The sequence below is a fragment of the Xenia sp. Carnegie-2017 genome, unplaced genomic scaffold, assembly GCF_021976095.1.
Source record: "Xenia sp. Carnegie-2017 unplaced genomic scaffold, XeniaSp_v1 HiC_scaffold_24, whole genome shotgun sequence".
Classification (NCBI taxonomy): Eukaryota; Metazoa; Cnidaria; class Anthozoa; order Malacalcyonacea; family Xeniidae; genus Xenia; species Xenia sp. Carnegie-2017.
Genome location: NW_025813487.1, coordinates 3,327,980 through 3,348,000, shown reverse-complemented (window position 1 = coordinate 3,348,000; position 20,021 = coordinate 3,327,980). Strand labels below are relative to the sequence as shown.

Below are 20,021 nucleotides of genomic sequence, written 5' to 3'. Positions count from 1 at the left end.
AGATTAATCTTGATAGTAGGTAGTTTGAGATTGACATTTTTAAACTACAATATGCTTCTCAGCCACTAACATCTGAGACCACATTCAATAAATATTTTCATTGCATCCTTTACTGTTGTACCGACAGTGTTTTTCTCATAGCTAAATAATTATAACTGCGTGCAGTTGATGTTAAAATGTATTCTGTAAGCTACTATAGTTTATTTAATAACAAAGGTTTTTATAATATGAAGTGACATGTGCAATAATACATGCATGGAATTATTGATTAAGCATGGGAAAAAATCTATTCACAGTTTCGAGAATCGTGTCTTAATCATTGGCATTCAAATCCTGTCTTAGATAGATGATTCTCTATTTCTGAGTAAAAACTTGTGAAACTTTATAAGATTTAGCAGCAGTCCTTTGGAATTTGACTAAGCTCAATGTTATTATGTACTCTGCATGAGGTTCTTATTTATGTATTTTTATTTCTATAACAATTGTTTTTAGTCAGTGATGTATACTTAGTTAAATAACTAGAATGTTCTACATAGATGTCATTAATGTTTTATAATACTGTTTGTTGAAGGGCATCCTAACTCACTCTTTATCTTCGTTCGTTATTTAAATGTGTTTATGTAACAAAACTTACATGGATAAAAGATTGATGTAACAATAAGGTATGAATTATGATCACCATTTTTCAACTGATATGTATGTGGTCGCGTTGTTTATATTAAATCTCTCATCCGTTTGTTGAGTATGACATGTAAAGAACTAAAGCAAGCATAATTTTGTTCACACAGTCGTCTTATTTCTTAAAGGAAGGTAATATTACATAAATTAAGCAATATTTTAGAACTACATTACCGACATAACAAATTAGCTAAAGCGGCATCTTGATAAAGTATGACTAAACATGCATGAGAAATCATATCTGAATTGATATACCAACTTTCTAACTATTGACAATAGCTGCATGGCAAAGGAAAGCAAAACACTTTCAAAGGCATGGGAGAGGTGAAATAAGATACTTGTCTACGGAAAAAATGGGAATCTGTGAAAATTTATGTAGAAAGGATAGCATGTCCAATCATGCATCACCTCTCTTTTTTTACCCGCGCCACATTTTACTAATCGCTGCGTGTCTAGCAAAATGTTGTTAAATGTATTGAGCAAATTATTCATTTGAAAAATAAGAACATTTGTAAAATAAGCAAATGTTGAACACAGGAAAATGTATTTACACTGAAAAGGACGCAACTGAATCTATTAAATGTTACATGTTTGTTTAACAGTTTTAAGGTTTACTTTCATTGCAACCTTTACTGTTGTATCTGCAGTGTCTTTATTGATCATAAGTAATTATATTTGCTTGCAGTTGATGTTTGTCATGTATTCATAATTTGCAATGGTTTATTTAATATCAAAGGTTTTTTATACTAAGAACTGACTTATGCAAGAATCTACATGTATGGAATTTTTGATTAGAAAAGGGAAAAATCTATTCACCGTTTCGAAAGACAATTGTGTCTTAATCATTGATATTCAAATCCTGTCTTAGATGATTCTTTATTCCTGAGTTAAAACTTGTGAACTTTTACAAGATTTAGCAGTAGTCCTTTGGAATTTGAGTAATCTCAATGTTATTATGTACTCTGCATGAGGTTCTTATTTATGTATTTTTATTTCTATAACAACTGTTTTTAGTCAGTGATATATACTTAGTTATATAACTAGAATGTTCTACATAGATGTCATCAATGTTTTATAATACTGTTTGTTGAAGAAGATCCTGAATCACTCTTCATCTTTGTCCGTTATTTAAATGTGTTTATGTAACAAAACTTACATGGATATAAGATTGATGTAACAAGGTATGAATTATGATCACCATTTTTCAATTTATATGTATGTGGTTCGTTTATATTAAATTCTCATCCGTTTGTTGAGTATGTGACATGTAAAGAACTAAAGCAAGCATAATTTTGTTCACACGGTCGTCTTATTTCTTTAAAGTAAGGTAATATGACATAAATTAAGCAATATTTTAGAACTACATTACCGACATAACAAATTAGCTAAAGCAGCATCTCGATAAAGTATGACTAAACATGCATGAGTAATCATATCTAAATTGATATACCAACTTTCTAACTATTGACAATAGCTGCATGGCAAAGGAAAGCAAAACGTTCTCAAAGGCATGGGAGAGGTGAAATAAGATACTTGTCTACGGAAAAATGGGAATCTGTGAAAATTTATGTAGAGATGGCATCCAATCATGCATCACCTCCATTTTTGCCAAGCCACATTTTACTAATCGCTGTGTGTCTAACAAAATGTTTAATTGTATTGAGCAAACCATTCATTTTAAAAGTAAGAACATTTGTAAAATAAGCAAATGTTGAACACTGGAAATATGTATTTATTAACTGAGAAAGACATTAAACCGAATCTATTTTGTGAAATGTTACATGTTTGTTTAACTGTTTTAAGGTTTACTTCATTGCAACCTTTACTGTTGTATCTACAGTGTCTTTATTGATCATAAGTAATTATAATTGCGCAGTTGATGTCATGTATTCATAATTTACAATGGTTTATTTAATATCAAAGGTTTTTATAATAAGAACTGACTTATGCAAGAATATTCATGTATGGAGTTTTTAATTAATGAAGGAAAAATCCATTCACAGTTTCAAAATTCGTCTTAATCATTGGCATTAAATCCTGTCTTAGATAGGTGATTCTCTATTCTTGAGTTAAACTTGTGAAACTTTATAAGATTTAGCAGTACCATTTGGAATTTGAATAATCTGTTGTTTAATATGTACTCTTCATGATATTCTGTTTATGTATTTTTATTTTATAACTATTGTTTTAGTTAGTGATGTATACTTAGTTGCAGATTAAACTGTTTGTTGAAGGAGATCCTGACTCACTCTTCATCTTCGTTCGTTATTTCAAATGTGTTTATGTAACAAAACTCAAATGGATAAAATGTTGAATTTTCAATATTGTATGAATTATGTCACCATTTTAACTGATATGTATGTAGTCGTTTTTATATTAAATTTCTTATCTTTGTTAGGTATGTAACATGTAAAGAACTAAAGCAAGCATAATTTTGTCCACACGATCGTTGTATATGAAGTCTTATTTCTAAAACAAAGGTAATTTTACGTAAGTTAACCGAGATTTTGTATTTACATTTCTAACTAAAAAATTTGATACCGAAGCATTGCGTAGTATGAAGTATGACTATAAACAAATGAATGTTTATTTCCATTCCAAATGAAAATCGTTTGAGGATTCTGTAAGTGACTTTTAAATCTATGTTTAATACAACGACTGGAAAGTAGGTTTCAGTTTTGTTTCAAATTATTCAAAAAAATTGCGGCTCTTACACGAAGAAAAGTTGGCAAAAATAATTCTGAGCCAGCATAGATGCACGTCATAATTTTTCAAATTTCTTTTAAATTCTTATTTATTTCAATTTCTTATTTATTTCTGATTTCTTATTTATTTCAACTTAAATTTCTTTTTAAAAACACGTCATAATGTGACATTTCTTTTAAATATAATTAAACTTAAGTAAACAGTACAATGTACAAATGTAAAGTAAAAATTAGGTTCCAGGGTCATAATGTGACATTTCGTTTTAAATATAATTAAACTTAAGTAAACAGTACAATGTACAAACTTTTGGAAACAGGGAAATGTTTTTCGAAGTTTCCTAATTTACTCACACTCGATATTCACGCAAAGATATTTTGCCTATTTTTATAACAAAGGAAATACGCTCATAAGCAACATACGAACATCAATTTTATCTCAAAAACAAAACCCACGTGATTAGTCTTTTCAAAAAAAATATAAAGTTTCCACACGATCCCTCATATGACTTTTATGTTACAAGTAATTTGCTATAGTACTTAATGTTATGGTTAATGTACATCTTCTCATCCTGTAAAATTCTCGCACACGTTGTTCTGCCTCGATCGCTGCTTGTCTTATAGGTACAAAATGTTCGGCGTTTGATTTAATTTTGTTATCTTCTCCTTTGTGTGCTCCCCGCCCGCTGTCTGGGATGAATCGCATGATAACTCCAGAGGGTATAAATGTTGAACGGCTCTCTAAGTGATCTCGACCTGCTCTCAGTTTTGCCGCACGTACCACGCCATCTCTGCTTTCAATTAATTCAACTACCTTACCCATCAACCAATGATTTCAGTTCTTTGGTTTGACTTCACCAATACGATATCACCGAAAGAAATAGTTGTTCCTCGTGCATTATGTTTCTTTCGATGATGTTCTCTTAAGCCCCTCATATACTTTCTGGTCCAACGACGCCACATTTCTTCCTTAGTCTTCTTTTCAATACTTTAAAACTTTTCAGACTCTTGGTTTCGTGAAAGGTTTTAATTCAGGAAGGTAACTGGACTAAACAAAAGGATTGAGTTAGGTGTAGGAGTAGACTGTTGTCGTCTTCCAACATGTAACAAAGCGGTCTACTGTTCATTGCTAATTCCACATCTAATAAAACTTCAGACAACTCATCCCAAGTTAACACACCGTTTCCAATAGCCCTATAGAAGCAGCTCTTCATCAATCCTATTAACCGTTCAAACTGACCTCCGCACAGGGAGCCCTACTGAGATTGAACCGCCACGACACCATTATTTGTTGAGAAAGGGATTGAGCTTTTCGTCTTTCTGTACACTCTTCAGCTACTTTGACGCTGCCACGAAGGTGGTCGCGTTATCCGAGTATATGATGGAAGGTTTTCCTCTTCTAGCCACAAGACGTTTAAAGCTTTTGATGAATTCAATGGTTTCCAAGCTAGGCACGAGATCAAGAAATACTGCCAGTTTCAGAGAACATGAATATAAAACGATGTAGGATTTCCCTATTCTTCTATTTTTTGTGTGCTTTATGGGTCCTGCGAAAACTACGCCAATGATTTCAAATGGATTGGATGGGTCTGTTCTTGTCAAGGGGACCAGAACATGGCACATGCGCTGGTATCAGTCTAAATCGTTTACAGCTCCAACAAGATCCAATGATTTTCTCGCGTAAATGGGCCAGAGTTAATCCTACGCCACTGTGCGAAGTGTTAAAATGAGCTCTCTGCATCAATTTCGAAATTAACTTCGCTTGGTCAGGAGGTATATTTGGTATTCCTCATGAATTCTCCCATGACATCTCCATATTCCCTTATTACTTAACTGGAGATTGAGTTGCTCTTTATCTTTAAAGAATTCTTCCGTGTTCACGAACTGTTGTTGCGCTCGTTTTATTCAATACTCCTCTTGTGCCAACACCTCATCCATATTCAATGCTCCATTTCTTCTTTGGGTTAAGACAATTGTGTAAACCGTGCCATCCATCCAAAAATTCTGATTATTTTATGTAGCTCAAACTTATCGAAAATTTGGTCAAGATAACGGGTTTCAACAGTCAGAAATGATAACTCCCGTTTGAATTCTTGAATTCTTTTCTGCGTTGCTATACTCAGTAGCGTTCGTCACGAGAGGAGGGGGCCAATCTTGGGGTAGAGTCAGCCAGGATGGTCCCTTCCACCAAAGATCACACTTTTCTACACTACCGCCACAACTTCCCAAATCTGCTGTATTTTCCGCAGTTGGTACGTGCCTCCAAGATACATTGGAATGACTTTGAATTTTCTTTACTCTGTTCGCTACAAATTTCCTGTACTCTCCATCATCTCTCAACCAATGTAACGCGACGGTGCTGTCTAGCCAACAGGTAATTTTTTCTACAACCTTAAATCCACTCAATGCTTTTCTAACGTTTACCGCCAAGTTGATAGCCATATGTCCTGACACAAGCTCCAATCGAGGGATGGTCAAATTCAATTTTTGCCAAACACGATTTCGCTGCTACCGAGCTTTGGCTCCCTCCACATGATTGCTTAATTACTGCGTACACTGCTGCATACGCCCCTTTTGTTACTTGCATCACCAAATGCATGAATCTTAACTTCTTCAATGTTCTGAAAGTAATTTGAATTTCAAAAGAAGTCGGTAGGGCACAACTGAATATATGAATATACACACCCCAATTAACGTTCTAGTTACGCCTCTGCACAAGTGTCATGGGTGATACTAGTCCTAGCGGATCGTTAATCTTTGCCAAATACGCTAGTATGCCTCGTTTCGTCAACACTGCTGGAAATTCAAGAAACAATACTTGTAACACGTCAAGCAACTTCTCCCATTTGAGCCCCAATAACTTACATTCGCCCTCTGTTGAGTTTCCTCCTAGTTGTCGTTTTGCAAATGATAACTCGTCATCCATGTTATCTGTTTCCCAATCCTGAACATTAGAATGCCATTTATTTAGTATAAATTTTGCTTTGTCAAAAATCTCCACCGCTGCACTATATAACTCTCTCACCTACTCGGTGATAGATGCTCCCGAAATCAAATCGTCCACGTATAAGCTCTTGCGAATATCCTCGACGACCTCGGGATAACGGTTTTCTAAGATGGTAAGGTGTTCCTGGAGCACTCTGTTGAGAAAAAAAGGCGATGGTGTTAGCCCAAACACCACTTGAATGAATCGAAACACTTCTATTTCACTACTGTTGACGTTCTTGATCCAGTGAAAACGTAAGGCATCTTGTTCACTTTCACCTGTAGAAAGGCCGTTTTCAGATCTCCAGCGATAGCTACTGCATGAAATCGATTAAGGACAATGACGCTCTAGAGCTGATTATGTAATGGTGGTCCAGTTAGCAAACAGTCGTTGAGAGAAGGGGAATTATTACACTCACTTGTAGACGCATCGCACACAATTCGTAGTTTCGTAGTTTCAGCGTCCTTCCTTACGACTGCATTGTGTGACAGATAGAATTCCTTACCCTTCACTTTATGATTTACCTTCTCAACAACTCCTTGCTGTAGTTGCTCTCGTATCACCGAGTCATACTCCATTAACATATTTTCACGTTTCAGTTTGCGTAAAAAATAATTAAGGCGTCTTAGGCTTTCGTTACGATTACAAGCAGTGATGGATGAATAGGTTTCCATGGTAATGCAGTCTCATACAATCCGTCGTCCGAACGTATTAATTGTTCTTTGAATTCTTCCATAACCATTGAACTAGTTCCTGAATCATCTGCCAAACCTAAGACATCTAATGCACACAAGTCTGATACTGAACAAGCAACTCTTGCTCATCGTTTCCAGGTGACATTACTGCTCAACCAAACCGAGTACGTTCTGCTATCGGTTCCCCAATACGTCATACTCTGAGTTTCTCAGGGTTCCTTTTGACGTAATCATTAACACCTAAAAGCAGATGAATCGGCAACAGCCTTTTCTCGTCAACGTCGTTCATATGTACTCTGTTTAGATGGGGAAATTTCGATAAAGTCTCCTTATAGCCAGGGTTTTCCAAGAATAGCAACTCTTTCTTAACAATCTTTGTCACGTTAACTTCGAGACTGAAGTCATTCATCAAATCCATATTCATCTCGTACACTTTTATTTTTCTTGTTGTAATCCCGGTTAACATCACAATGTGACGCAGTCCAGTAGACTTTAACTTTGATTTAGTGAGGTTAACAGCTGTTCTTGAAGTGTAGGAGTGGCTTGCACCGCTGTCCAATAGAGCCAGGAACTTAAATCCATTGATACGTACAACAACAACTTTGATTTAGTGAGGTTAACAGCTGTCTTTGGAGTGTAGGAGTGGCTTGCATCGCTGTCCAATAGAGCATGGAACTTAAATCCATTGATACGTACAACAACCACAGGATGTATCACCGAACACTTTCCAATATGGTTTGCAGTCATCTGAGGTTCTTTGGACTCTTTAGAGTTTTCATTCTTATCACAAATGGAAGTGTGATGCTTACCTTGACAGATTTGACATCTTGTTTTGCTAATACAATCTGCTGCTCTATGTTTGGGTCCTGCACAATTGAAACACAGACGCTTTTCTGCCAAAGTTTCTTTCGATCCTCGCTGCGAACTACTTTCGTGCAGTTATGATTTATCAACTGCTTTATGATTTCCGGAACAGAAGATGCAGCCCTTGTTCTGATGTTCACAGCCATTTTCACCATTATTGCTTGCTATAAAGGATCTCCCTCTCTCTTTTAGAGTCCTTTTTCCCTGGTCCTTTATAGGATTGTTGCGGGTCCACTTCCCTAGAACTTCGAGAAAACTGTGTAAAGTTCCATTTATCCCAATCTTCATTCATGAGTGTCAACTCACTCTTAATCACAGCTAACTTTTCAAAGGTAAATCAAACGGCTGCATCAAGCTTATCGAGACATTTTAATGTTTGCAATGATTCAACATTATACAAAAGTGTTTCATAGAAGTTGTGCATTTTTCCCACATCTCGTTCACCGATTGTTGGCAGCTCAAGTATACTTTTCACATAGGCAATTATAACTTCTCCTTCGTCACCATACCGTTTCTCTAGAATACCTATGGCTCGATTATATCCTTCTTATGGATGTAATCATGGGAGACTATCCGTAAATGGGAGACCACCAATTAACTTTCTCACCTTCAATTCAATTAACTCTTTTAGAGGAGAAGTTGGTAACTGGATAAACATTTGATTTATCTATTTGAGCTTGGAATTGCCCCCAGAACCGAGTCTCGTGGTGTCCTATCAAACTTAGTTATAACGAGTTTTGGCATCTTTACAGTACTAGATCCCTCACTGCTAGAACTTGATTCGAGCATCTTTCAGCTTTTGTTGATATTCAAAATCGAGTTTCCACCGTTCTGCATCTGTCTCTTTTTTTTTGAAGTACTCGTTGCTTAGTTAGCTCTCTCTCAAATCTCAGTATCTGTTGCTGCTCCAATTCACAAAATCTTCCTGTGCTGCCAGCTCTAATCGTTTCAACTCGTTAGTGATGTGTCGTAGTGAATGAGGCTGCCATTCATCAGCCTCAGCTAATAAGTCGTCCACTTCCTTCGACCACTCTTGCACTTCTTCTTCAGTTTTACCATTAGTAAACATTTCATCTTCAATACATTCCTTGAGTTGATTTACTGCTGTTGAGCTTGTTGCAAATGACAACCGCTGTCATTCCATGGCCTCCTTATCTGCTTTAGACACGATATATTCAGTTCTATTCATGTGTAATTTCGAGGTTTTTGACTTGGCAGTCACGTTGGTAAGATTTACTGCCATCTTTAACAATTTGTACTGAAATTCTTCGCAAAATTTCAGGACAAATTTGTCCTTTTGATCAATTTAACGTCACAGTATGTATGCTCACACGTCGTGTATTTTCCGATTCAAACCTGCAGTATCGTCCTAATCCTGTTCAGTCCTGCCGGGGTCGCCATTGTTTTGGAAACAGGGAAATGCTTCTTGGAAGTTTCCTAATGTACACACACTCTCAGGTTGATATTTTTGCTTTATTTTTTATAACAAAGGAAATACGGTTATAAGCAACATACGAACATCGTTAATATTTTCATCTCCCAAAAAAACAAAACTCGCGTGATTAGTCTTTTCACAAAAATAATGCGCCTCCCCATTTGGACACATGAAAATTGCAAAATTAAAGTTTAAAGAAAAAATAATGAATGATTTGTGTATTATTTGTACTTTTCTTACGTTATCTTATCATGCAGAAGACATTCATCAACTGTTAAATTTTTAGAAATTATCGTAGCATCTTCAAACGGAATCACGCTTTAGGTGTTATTAATATGAGCAGGCATGTGGCTAGGATGTAAAATTTGAGGGAGAAACAACATTTTTTGGGGGGGCGCAGTTGTAGACGGCAAGTTGTACTGTATTATAACAATAATATAATTTATCACTAGTTAATTTTTGTGGGTAGCCGCTGTGCATGCGCGGCTAACCATTATGTCATACTAAAAAGTTGTCTGAGTGAGGCAGGCAGTGTTTGTTTGTCGTGATATCCTCGGCTCTGTCATCGGTGATAGTCGCATATGTGAACGATCATGAATAGACTTGTTTTAAGTAAGGTCAATACTTATGTTGTTCTTCAATTACCTATGCTTTAGAGCGTATAATCTGCACTTTGTTTTAGTGACTATAGTCAAAACCTTGCAGCTGAAAGTATTACTCATTTATACGCTTTACTGGTGATTACAGACGTCAAATAAATCTTGTTTGGGCAAAAATACAAGAACTTGATACTCTGTGCAGTTCGTACTTGTATTTTGTTTGGTATTTTATTCATATGTCGCGTTTATTATCTCTCACCCTGTGTTCTGTGTTTTGGTGAGGAAAATGTAAAGCAGATACGAGATAGTTTTCTTTATTTTCATTTTAATTAGTAATGATGACGATTTGATTTAACAGCTTCTCAAAATGACGAAGAATTTAAATATATGATCACAGTCAAGCTATGGTCCTATGGGGGACTACTGCAGTTTAGCGGACACCTTGCACGCTTACCCAAACACTACCCTATAATCCTAAGCAAAAACGAGCCCGCGGTCACAAGCTTTCCGAGTGTTCGCTAATCTGCAGTCTAGCAAAAACTTAAATTGGAACAGAATCCGTATAGTCCTATCAAAACGTTAATAAGCAAATATTAATACAACACAGCAAACCAGGTTGATATATCCTGTTAAAAGAACGACGTATCTCTTCACCACACAATTTTAGACAAATAAAATATATTACTTATTAACTAGGAGTTACTATCGCAAGGTTGTTACAGCCTCTCGCGCCGAGTAGGCGAAAATATTATCATTTTAAGTGCTTTTTCATTGTATCAAGTCTACTATTTTAATTCCTTGATGTAAGATCAATTACTGGGTCATGTCAATAGGCAGTGAATACAATTTTTATTGAAAGAAAGAAATGAAGCACACAAGTCTTTATAAATTACTTGTGGTACTATTTTTAATTTATCCTTTTAACTTTTGGGAACATTTTGTACATTTTAAACTATACCCTTTTTCGCAATCTCATTCCTCATTTCTAGAATAAAAAATGGCTTCGCCACCTAAAAAATTAAAGATTGAGGAAAATGGATCTCGTTTGAGTAAACTTTTAATCAATAAAGGAACACAAGCTTTAAAAACAACATTGAAAATCATTATAAGCTTTCAATCATCAAACTTGAAAGATAAACTTAATGATCCTTCTACAAAAGTAAATTGGCATCACTAAAATTCAAAGCCATCAACAAAGAGCAATGGGACATTCTTTATCCATCAACTGGCTCACCTGACGTTGAAAACTTTGATATTTCATTATTGACTGTGTTGTTACGTAACATATGTGGTCTAACAGCGCCACATGATGGATGGAATAAACTGCCTTCCTCTTCAGATACTTCAATCTCAGCAAACATTGCAAGAATAAAGTTTTATCGAAACGAAGTGTACGGCCACATAGCTACAATTAGTGTAAATGACAGTGAGTTTGAGAACTTGTGGCAGGAAATTTCAAAAGCATTAGTTGGTTTGGGTATTCAAAAAACTGAAATAGATGAATTAAAGAAAGCTCCACTCAGTACCGATGAGGCAAATTATATTGAAATGTTAAAAGAATGGTATAAAAAAGAGGAGCAGTTACTCGATGTCGCTGGCGAAATCAAAGAAGATGTGAAAGTAATAAAAGAAATGTTGTGGAGATGGCAACAAAAGTTACGAACATAAATGATGATGTAAAGAAAACAAAGCTAATGTAGCAGGAAAAAAAATGTTACAGGGCAAAACATATTCAGATGTCGAAAAGCTTGGAAAGTGTAATTTCAACGGTCTTATAAAAGATCTTAACAAGAAATACCTTGAAGGCACTAGACAATGGTTATTTGAAAACTCGACTCCTGGTTTAAAGATAAAAGTGAAGATTCTTCTAATGTCATGATTTTGATTGCTGGTCCAGGCGTTGGTAAAAGTGTGTTTGCTGCTGAAGTGTGTCGACGATATTCTAAAAGAAGAAACTTGCTGCTTCTCATTTCTGCAGATATAATAGATCAGATTATAGAGATCCTCGAATATTGATTGAATCTTTGGCCAGTAACATGTGCGATACAATATCAAATTTTAAAAGTCAACTGAATGAAGAATTAAAGAGAAACAATTCCAAAGAATCGATCATCGATATATTCCTTGTTTTATTAAATAATCCATTGCATTTGTTGGAAGATCAGGAACCAATGCTTTTGGTTATTGATGCCTTAGATGAAAGTCAAGTTGATGGCAAAAGTGAATTGTTGGAATTGATTGCAGAAGAATTTGACCGACTACCTAAATGGATTAAAATCTTCATCACCAGTCGTCCAGAACTTCCTGTTCAAAAGCAGTTGAAAGACATGAATCCTGTGGAAATTACAACTCATCCTCGTGATAAAAACAACGAAGAAGACCTGCACAGGTATTTGAGACATCATTTGAATAATCGGTGCAGGAAGATCCCTTCGTTCTATCGTCATTAGTTACAAAATGTGAGGGATCATTTCTTTATGCGTATTACGCACAATGGAGCTTGAAAGAAGAAATTGAGCATACATACGAAAACATTCGACAATTGGTCCCTAGTGGGTTAAGCGGTGTTTACACAAAGCAATTCAAAAGAGTTAAAGAATTGTTAACGAAGGAAAGTCCCAGAAATTCTGTTATCTCAGAAACTATTTTCATGCAATTTCTTGAATTGTTGGCTGCCTGTCGGGAGTTTTTACCATTAACTTTACTGTTTAGCTATTTAAGTTTTTCTGGTGACATAAATTTCGAAGTCCGCAGTAAAATCATTGAACTGTTATCTCAAATTTTGCCAGTTTACGATGATTGTTTAACCGTATATCACAAGTCTCTAATTGATTGGTTAAAATCAGATGGTTACGAACAGCATGAGTTTACAGTTAATCCCAAAAATGGTCATAAGTTCTTATGGCATGCTTGTGAGAAAGTGTTTGAACAAATTAAGAAGATGAACATTTTTGAAGATCAGATGAACACTGCTATGATTAAATATGCTTTGAAGAATGGAATCTATCATATGTCAAAATGTGGTGAAAATGTTGACTTTAGTTGGGCAGTAGATGTCAAAGTGGTTTGTGCGAGGTTAATGTATGTGAATAACATTAACATGTTTTATACCATTTCGTCTGAATTGCATGAAATCATTACGGAACTACGAACTTTCTTGAGAAAAGATGTACTTGAGGAACTACTATTTCATTTGTTTATGGCGAGAAAGCATTCATCTATGTATGGTGGTAGCTTATTTTATTTACAAATTATTGCAAACAGAATTGATGGCAGTAACGAAAAAATAATATTGGCAAGGGATTTATTGAAAGAAGGAAAGTTTTTGGTTTGAGGATTTAGACTCAACATATTTAACAAACCATCATCATTTGACTGTCTCCTTGCGTGCTAACGTTACATCTCTTTGTGTGTCGTCCAATGAAGAACTTCTTGCTGTAGGATATGAAAATGGTCAAATATCTATTTTGAGCTTCCTGAATTTGAACAACGATGCACTCTAGGCACTGCACTCGATGTTTCAAGGTTGGAAAAGTGGTATGATGGAGACAAATTTTTGTCCCTGTATGACATCTATGACTATTCAACATCAGCGAACTTTGGTTTTGTACGTGGAAACATATGTTGTTGCTCCTTTTCACCTACCGGAAATAGACTGGTAACTAGTGATGTATCTACTGAAGTAAAGTTGTGGGACGTTAACAATGGACGTTTGTTATTATGTTTACACTCAGATGATGTCGTTAATCGTTGCTCTTTCTTAGATTCTGGTTTGTTCATTACAGCAGAATATGTAGAAAATGAGAAAGACGATGATCTTGCCATGAAGGCATTTATAAAAGTGTTCACTGCATGGAATTCATTAACTTTGCAAAGAATCGATCGACGCTCTGTTGTTGATTACAAAAAAATACAATGCACCGATAAATATTCAGAGTTCTTTGTTGCAGAATTCGTCAAGACTTCGTATGTTTTTCAATTCCCAAAGGCAATCGATATTTTTCAAGTAAAAAGGAATATTCACTACCTTTACATTTTATGATAACACACCATTATCGTGATTGTATTTTTTATCATACAAGCCAGAATGGAAAGCTTTCTGAAATCACTCAGTTGACAAAATACAACAATCAAGGAGAAATCGAGTTTCATTTACCAAATGTTAGGTGTCGATGTCTTTATAAGAATCTTAAAAGAATCTATCCCATCTCGTTCAAGGAATTTTACGTTGTGCCGTATTTTTCCAAGCTGAATATTTTCAAAACTGATCATCTTTGGAGACCTTCATTTATTTTTGAGAATTTTAAAATTAAATGTTGTTGTTTTTCACCGGATGGATCTGTTTTTGCTGCTTTCGCTGTTGGTGACCACGTAAACATTCATATTTGGAGCATTGAACGTTGCACTATTATTCAAACTGTACCAATGCAACTGAAGAATGCATTAGGATGTTGGTGGTCAGATGGTTTACTGTGGATATGGGATGGTTCTGATCATTTTTTGAAGATATCAACTTCGTCTGAAAATTTTGTAGATTCTACTGAAGTAAAGCATGTTAACATTGGATTTAAACCTAAGAAAATCTTAACATTTGGTGATGTCTTAGTTTGTATTGACAACGAAGAAGATTTTGTTCAAGTTGTTAGAATTACAAAAGGTGAGATACAATACAACGAAAGGCTTGCTGTCTATACTTCAAAATTTAAAGCGGCTGTATCACCTGATAATTCTGTTATTTTAACTGTAAACAAAATAGAATACACATTATGGAAATGGGGAAATAACAACAATGAACTTTACTTGGAACCTTTGCATATTGCAGAAATACCCATAACGTCTTTCATTGAAAAATTTGTTCAGGAACAAATAATTGAACTTTGTCTTGAAGTCCGTCTAGAGTTCAACTGCTTTATAAGTGATAGTAACCAAGCGGTCATTGCATTCTATTTCAAAGACGACGATGGCTACGCAAGAACTGACATTATTGTAATTAATATGCATAAAAACAATGTTGTGAGTACGATTTTCTATAGTAACGATGATTTTTTAATGTCTAGCACAATCGCACATAAATCATATTTCATTTGTGAAGATCTTGACATGTTGGCTGCTGTAGATTTAAAGAGTGGTAAACAATTTACTGCATTTTACGGATTACATCCTGCATTTAATATAACTATGCATTACAACACAGGAACGTTAGCTTTAGTAACAAGTGATGGATGCGGAATTAAATTTTTAAAACTCAATGTTCCTGAATGAATCCACTAACTCAACCTTTGTAGTTATATTAACCTATTGTATTTACTAACATTACATATTACTTATGTTGAGAAACCTTTAATCTTTGAACGAACTTTATGTTGATGGTTTACTTTTTAATACAAATTTATAGTCAGATGATTTCGTCATTTTTATTATATATTAAACGTTCACTACATAGAAATGAAATAATGTTGACAACTCATTCATTGTGAGTCATTTGACAATATGGTGTTGTTGTAGATGAAGAATATTTTGTTTAAATTATAGAGTAACTTTCTTTGAACATTCTTTCAAAAACTGTAAATAAAATTTACCTTACGCATGTTAATATCGTGGAAACAAGTTTTGTTTGATGTTAAAAATTCACATTTATAAAAACCATCATGATGTCATGTCATGTCATTGGGTTTTATGGTCATTAGTTGAAAAATGTAAGAGATCATTTTTGTACGCTTATTATGTACATATGACCTTAAAGTGCACCTCCAGGCAAAATTTTTTATTGGTTATATCGAATCTATGTATGATGGCCAGCATATATGCGAAAAATTTTTTAAATCGGTTATATCTTTCCTTTTTTATGGCGGTTTAAAAATTGGCCTTTGAGGACCCTGTCCGTCGTATCAAGGAGTCTGTGTCTAGCGCATTTTCTGACGTCATGCAAGGTAGTCGGCTTTTTTCTTTGATTGTCTCAGATAAATGCGCTTATTAGGCATATACAATCTTGTTGCACGTGGTCGGACGAAGATGTAGTTTGTTTTTGTCAGAGCTATCATGGATAAGGATGTAATAGATTGGGAATGTGATTCGGAGGATTATCAGTCTGACGACTCCGATATTAATTTTATTCCCGGTTACATGATCGAATGTTCTGAGGTTAGAAATTCTAACAAAGATTTTAATCAAGAAAACGTGGGCCTAGCATATGCTGACGAGCCTTTGGCAGACGAAGAGTGGTTGGAAAATTACAACAGTCAGGAAAAAAACGTTTAGAACTACAAGAAAAGCTCGGCAAAAGACTGGACGGCTCTGTAAAAGTGGACGAGTGGTGTCAGTGCGGAAATTGTGATGTGACGCTACTCGTAAACAATAACGAATGCCATTGTTGTTTTGAACTTGATGGATGCCATGAAGCAATGAAAAGCGACGAAGTGATTAGCGATCTCCAAGCCGAAGGATCTCCTTGCTGCATACTTTTTATCATCTTCACATGAAAAGAAAACGTATATTTTAAGTAAAATTACATAGTAGGACTAAACATTGCAAATAAATTCAAAACAAAAATATGTTGAATCAAATCAAAACTTACTCACCATGCGTCTATCTCAAGCACTTTGCACGACCAGTTCACTGGAACTTTTCACCGCCACAGCATGTATGCTGGGATAAACACAAACCCCTAGATCATCGCTCTTTAGCTTCTGGTAATTCGGCTTTGTTTGACCAGGCAAAATAGCAAAGCGTCGCTCGAAATCCTCGGGCGTAAAATGTGCCGAACAAAGGGTCGACGTCTTCGAAGGTTCAAAGACCCGTTTTGCTTTGACGAAGTCAACCCATATTTTTCTTCTTCTCCTGGCTTCAGGTCGATTGTCATTAAAGTAGGGTATTGTGTGGAGACTTATACCGGAACTAAGACATGACTTATTCGTGCAATTTGCCGCCACACAGCTATTAACCATGTTTTTAGTTTTCAAAAACTGCACGTAATGTATTTAGAAACAACGGCCTTACTTTGACGAGTACCTTGCGTGACGTCATAAAATTTGCTCGTTCCAGGTTCTTGTAACGACGGACATGGTCCATCAAGAAGTGCATTTTTGTCAACTTCAAACCGCCATAAAAAAGGAAAGATATAACCGATTTAAAAAATTTTTCGCATATATGCTGGCCATCATACATAGATTCGATATAACCAATAAAAAATTTTGCCTGGAGGTGCACTTTAAAGACAGAAAATGTTATATACTGTCAACAATTCCCGTATGTAAAAACATCATGATATTGTCATGTCAATAACTATGATGAAAATCAATAAAACTTTTACGATTTTGACATAAGTTCATTTGAATTAAGAAATCATATATTCATATTTTTTTGAGTAAATTTTTTCTTATTAAAATATGGAAGAATGAAAAACTTCACTTTCTAGTTTCATTATTTAAAATAAAATTTATCATTATAATGTTGATGATAATACAACGTACAATATAAACCTACAGATTTAACTTGTAACAATTGTAAACAAAAAAAGAAACATCTTATTGATATATTTATTGTGCTTAAACACTCCAATGTAACAGATTTTTCAGGTTCTAAGTTTGGGTCATCTTATGAAAAAACAGGTACGTATAACGTACAATTTGTTGTCTTTCAACGATTAGTAAACAACTAAGGTAAACATTGTAGTTTTCCAAAATAAACATGTTTCAACATATCGTGATGTCATCTTCAGCATTAGTGACAATATTATGTATGTGATACAACATCCGATCATCAGAGAATCGTGCCATAAATATACATATGTTATGAATATATATAAGAAAGTGAACCAGCAATATTTTTCTCAAGATAGACGTATATGTTCGTCTTGTTGGACACTCTTTTTTGTTGCTCAAATGCTTGTTCCGCTCGGCAAATCTTTTTACGTTTCCCTAAAGTCATTGTTTTCATTCTAGATTCTAGTATTCTGTACAAAAGAAAAGATTTTTTTGGTATGGGGGATGATAATGGAGCGAAAACTCGAGAGGCAGCAGCTTTACTTCGCCGAGCAGCAAATTTACTGAATCCAGACTCTTCTGGATCAGCAAGTCTTAGATCTTCATCGACTGCTCAAGATGGTATTCTTGCCGATCATGGAGCTCCTCAACGTTTCCAATCGTCAACACTAGACAGCACATTGCAAGAACAACATCAGGCTTCGTCATCTCAAGCTTCCACATCAAGATAATCTTGTTCGATAAGAGAGCAGGAGTTTAGGCGGTTGTTTGCACCGTATAATCGAGCTAACAATGGAAAGATGTTTTCTCATCCACCAGCAAAACGTGGTCGATCTAATTCGTGGGGACAACAAGGTCGGTGTTACAAACCACAAGAGACTTGGACTCACGATTTTTTGCCTGGAAAACCATGAGCAAGATTGTGTGTCTACTGGAATGGAAAAAATTAAATTACAAAAAAGCTGGTTTTGGACGTAGACGTATTTCTTTCCATAAAGATTCAAGTGCAGCCAAAGTGAAGGCAAAATTAGAAGAGATCTATCCCAGGCTGTTATCAGGCGGTGGTTTTGAGATATTAAGAAGTGGTTTATCACCCAAAGATTTGTATCTTATTACCCTCCACCAAATATTGGATATTCTGTCTACTTTCTTCGTGATAGGGCAGGCAATTGCATATATTAGACCAGTTCAAGCTGATCTAGATTCCTCATCCTTGGAAACGGATGATCATGCTCCTGCAGGAGATGCTCCAGAAACAAGGTATTGTATTCATAGCTTTGAGTAATTTAAAGGATAAATTATTATACAGGAAATGTTATATGTATACATACATTGTTTTGCTAGGATATATCTATTGGACCAACAGTAAAATGCTTAAATTGCTCAGTGCAGATTGCAATGAATTCAATCAGGAATCATATGAAAACTTGAGGGCAGTTCAATGAAGAAGATGGATTAATATCATGATGAACATCGACATTTAAAAGTTCTTTTGCGTTTGAGATTAACTGCAGAACAGCCTCTTCAAGCTCGAATACTTCAGCAAATCGCAACGTAGTATGATAAAGAGAATCAATACGAAAACGCAAAATCCCGATCTGGACTTCCTTCGAGGTCAGCAATACAACCCAAAATAGAGTTGCAAAGGAGACTTACAAAGTATAACCTGTCTGCCATGTTTTAGGGTTGTAGACTTGTAGATAAAACAATTCGTTTATTTTGTTTTCATTATTACTGCAACAAGAAAATAAATTATGAATAAATTATAATGTGATCGAGTAAAATTTGATGTGTTGCGAGTCACGAATAATGTTACGTCATCATAATGGAAGGTTCAACAACAAAATGAGTTAACAGAAATTGTACAGGACAAAATCCGATTATAAAATTCCAGAATGGAATATGATCAAGACACAATGCACATTGCAAAGGACAAAATGCGCATTAGTAATTGAAAATATAGCTATTAATTTTGGCGACGATCAGCCTCCATAAGTTTGATAGAGCTTTTGTTATCTTATGCTTCAAAAATTCATTCGAATACCGAAATAAATATAAAACAAGTCCTGTCCAAGTTTCCACATCATTGCCTAGAATTCAATCATCTTTAGAAAATGAGTTGATGTAACTCAATTTCTCACGCACATTTCACCACGACACGATGTCCTTTGACGTAATTTTATTTATAATTATAGGTCTCGCGTAATTTTGATTATTATTATCCGACAGCCGATAAATTTGAATATAAAGCCGTCAATTTGTCTGTGAAATGCAAAGTCATACGTCATAAGTTTATCTTATCTGGCGGCTTCATCTTATTTACTAGGTGTATTTAGGGCTTGGATTCAAATGCTTTCTTCTTATTAGTCTGTTTCCTCGTCGAGGTCACGTTGCTTCAAGGTCGATTTCTTTGAGCATAGTTTGAATAGCCAAATAACGTACTAGCAAGTTATACTTAGATTGTAAAAGCCTCCAAATAGCTCTATATCCAAGCATAATACCGCATTCATTGAGTTCTCGTAAAATATATTGTCTGATACGATCTTCATTAAAGTGCTTATCTCACAATTTTTTTTTTTTT

General features: G+C 35.1%; 1 protein-coding gene and 1 pseudogene across 1 annotated transcript; both read left to right on the top strand.

The window, feature by feature from the left end:
* The window catches only part of LOC124451960, a 97,738-nt pseudogene that overhangs the window by 10,192 nt on the left and 67,525 nt on the right, over positions 1–20,021 (top strand).
* On the top strand, positions 1,501–19,018 carry LOC124451206. Its single transcript, XM_047001844.1, has 5 exons — positions 1,501–1,511; positions 4,447–4,450; positions 17,907–18,295; positions 18,439–18,700; positions 18,785–19,018. Exons 3-5 carry the CDS (start codon positions 18,241–18,243, stop codon positions 18,807–18,809), a joined length of 342 nt encoding a protein of 113 aa, XP_046857800.1. The 5' UTR covers positions 1,501–1,511; positions 4,447–4,450; positions 17,907–18,240; the 3' UTR covers positions 18,810–19,018.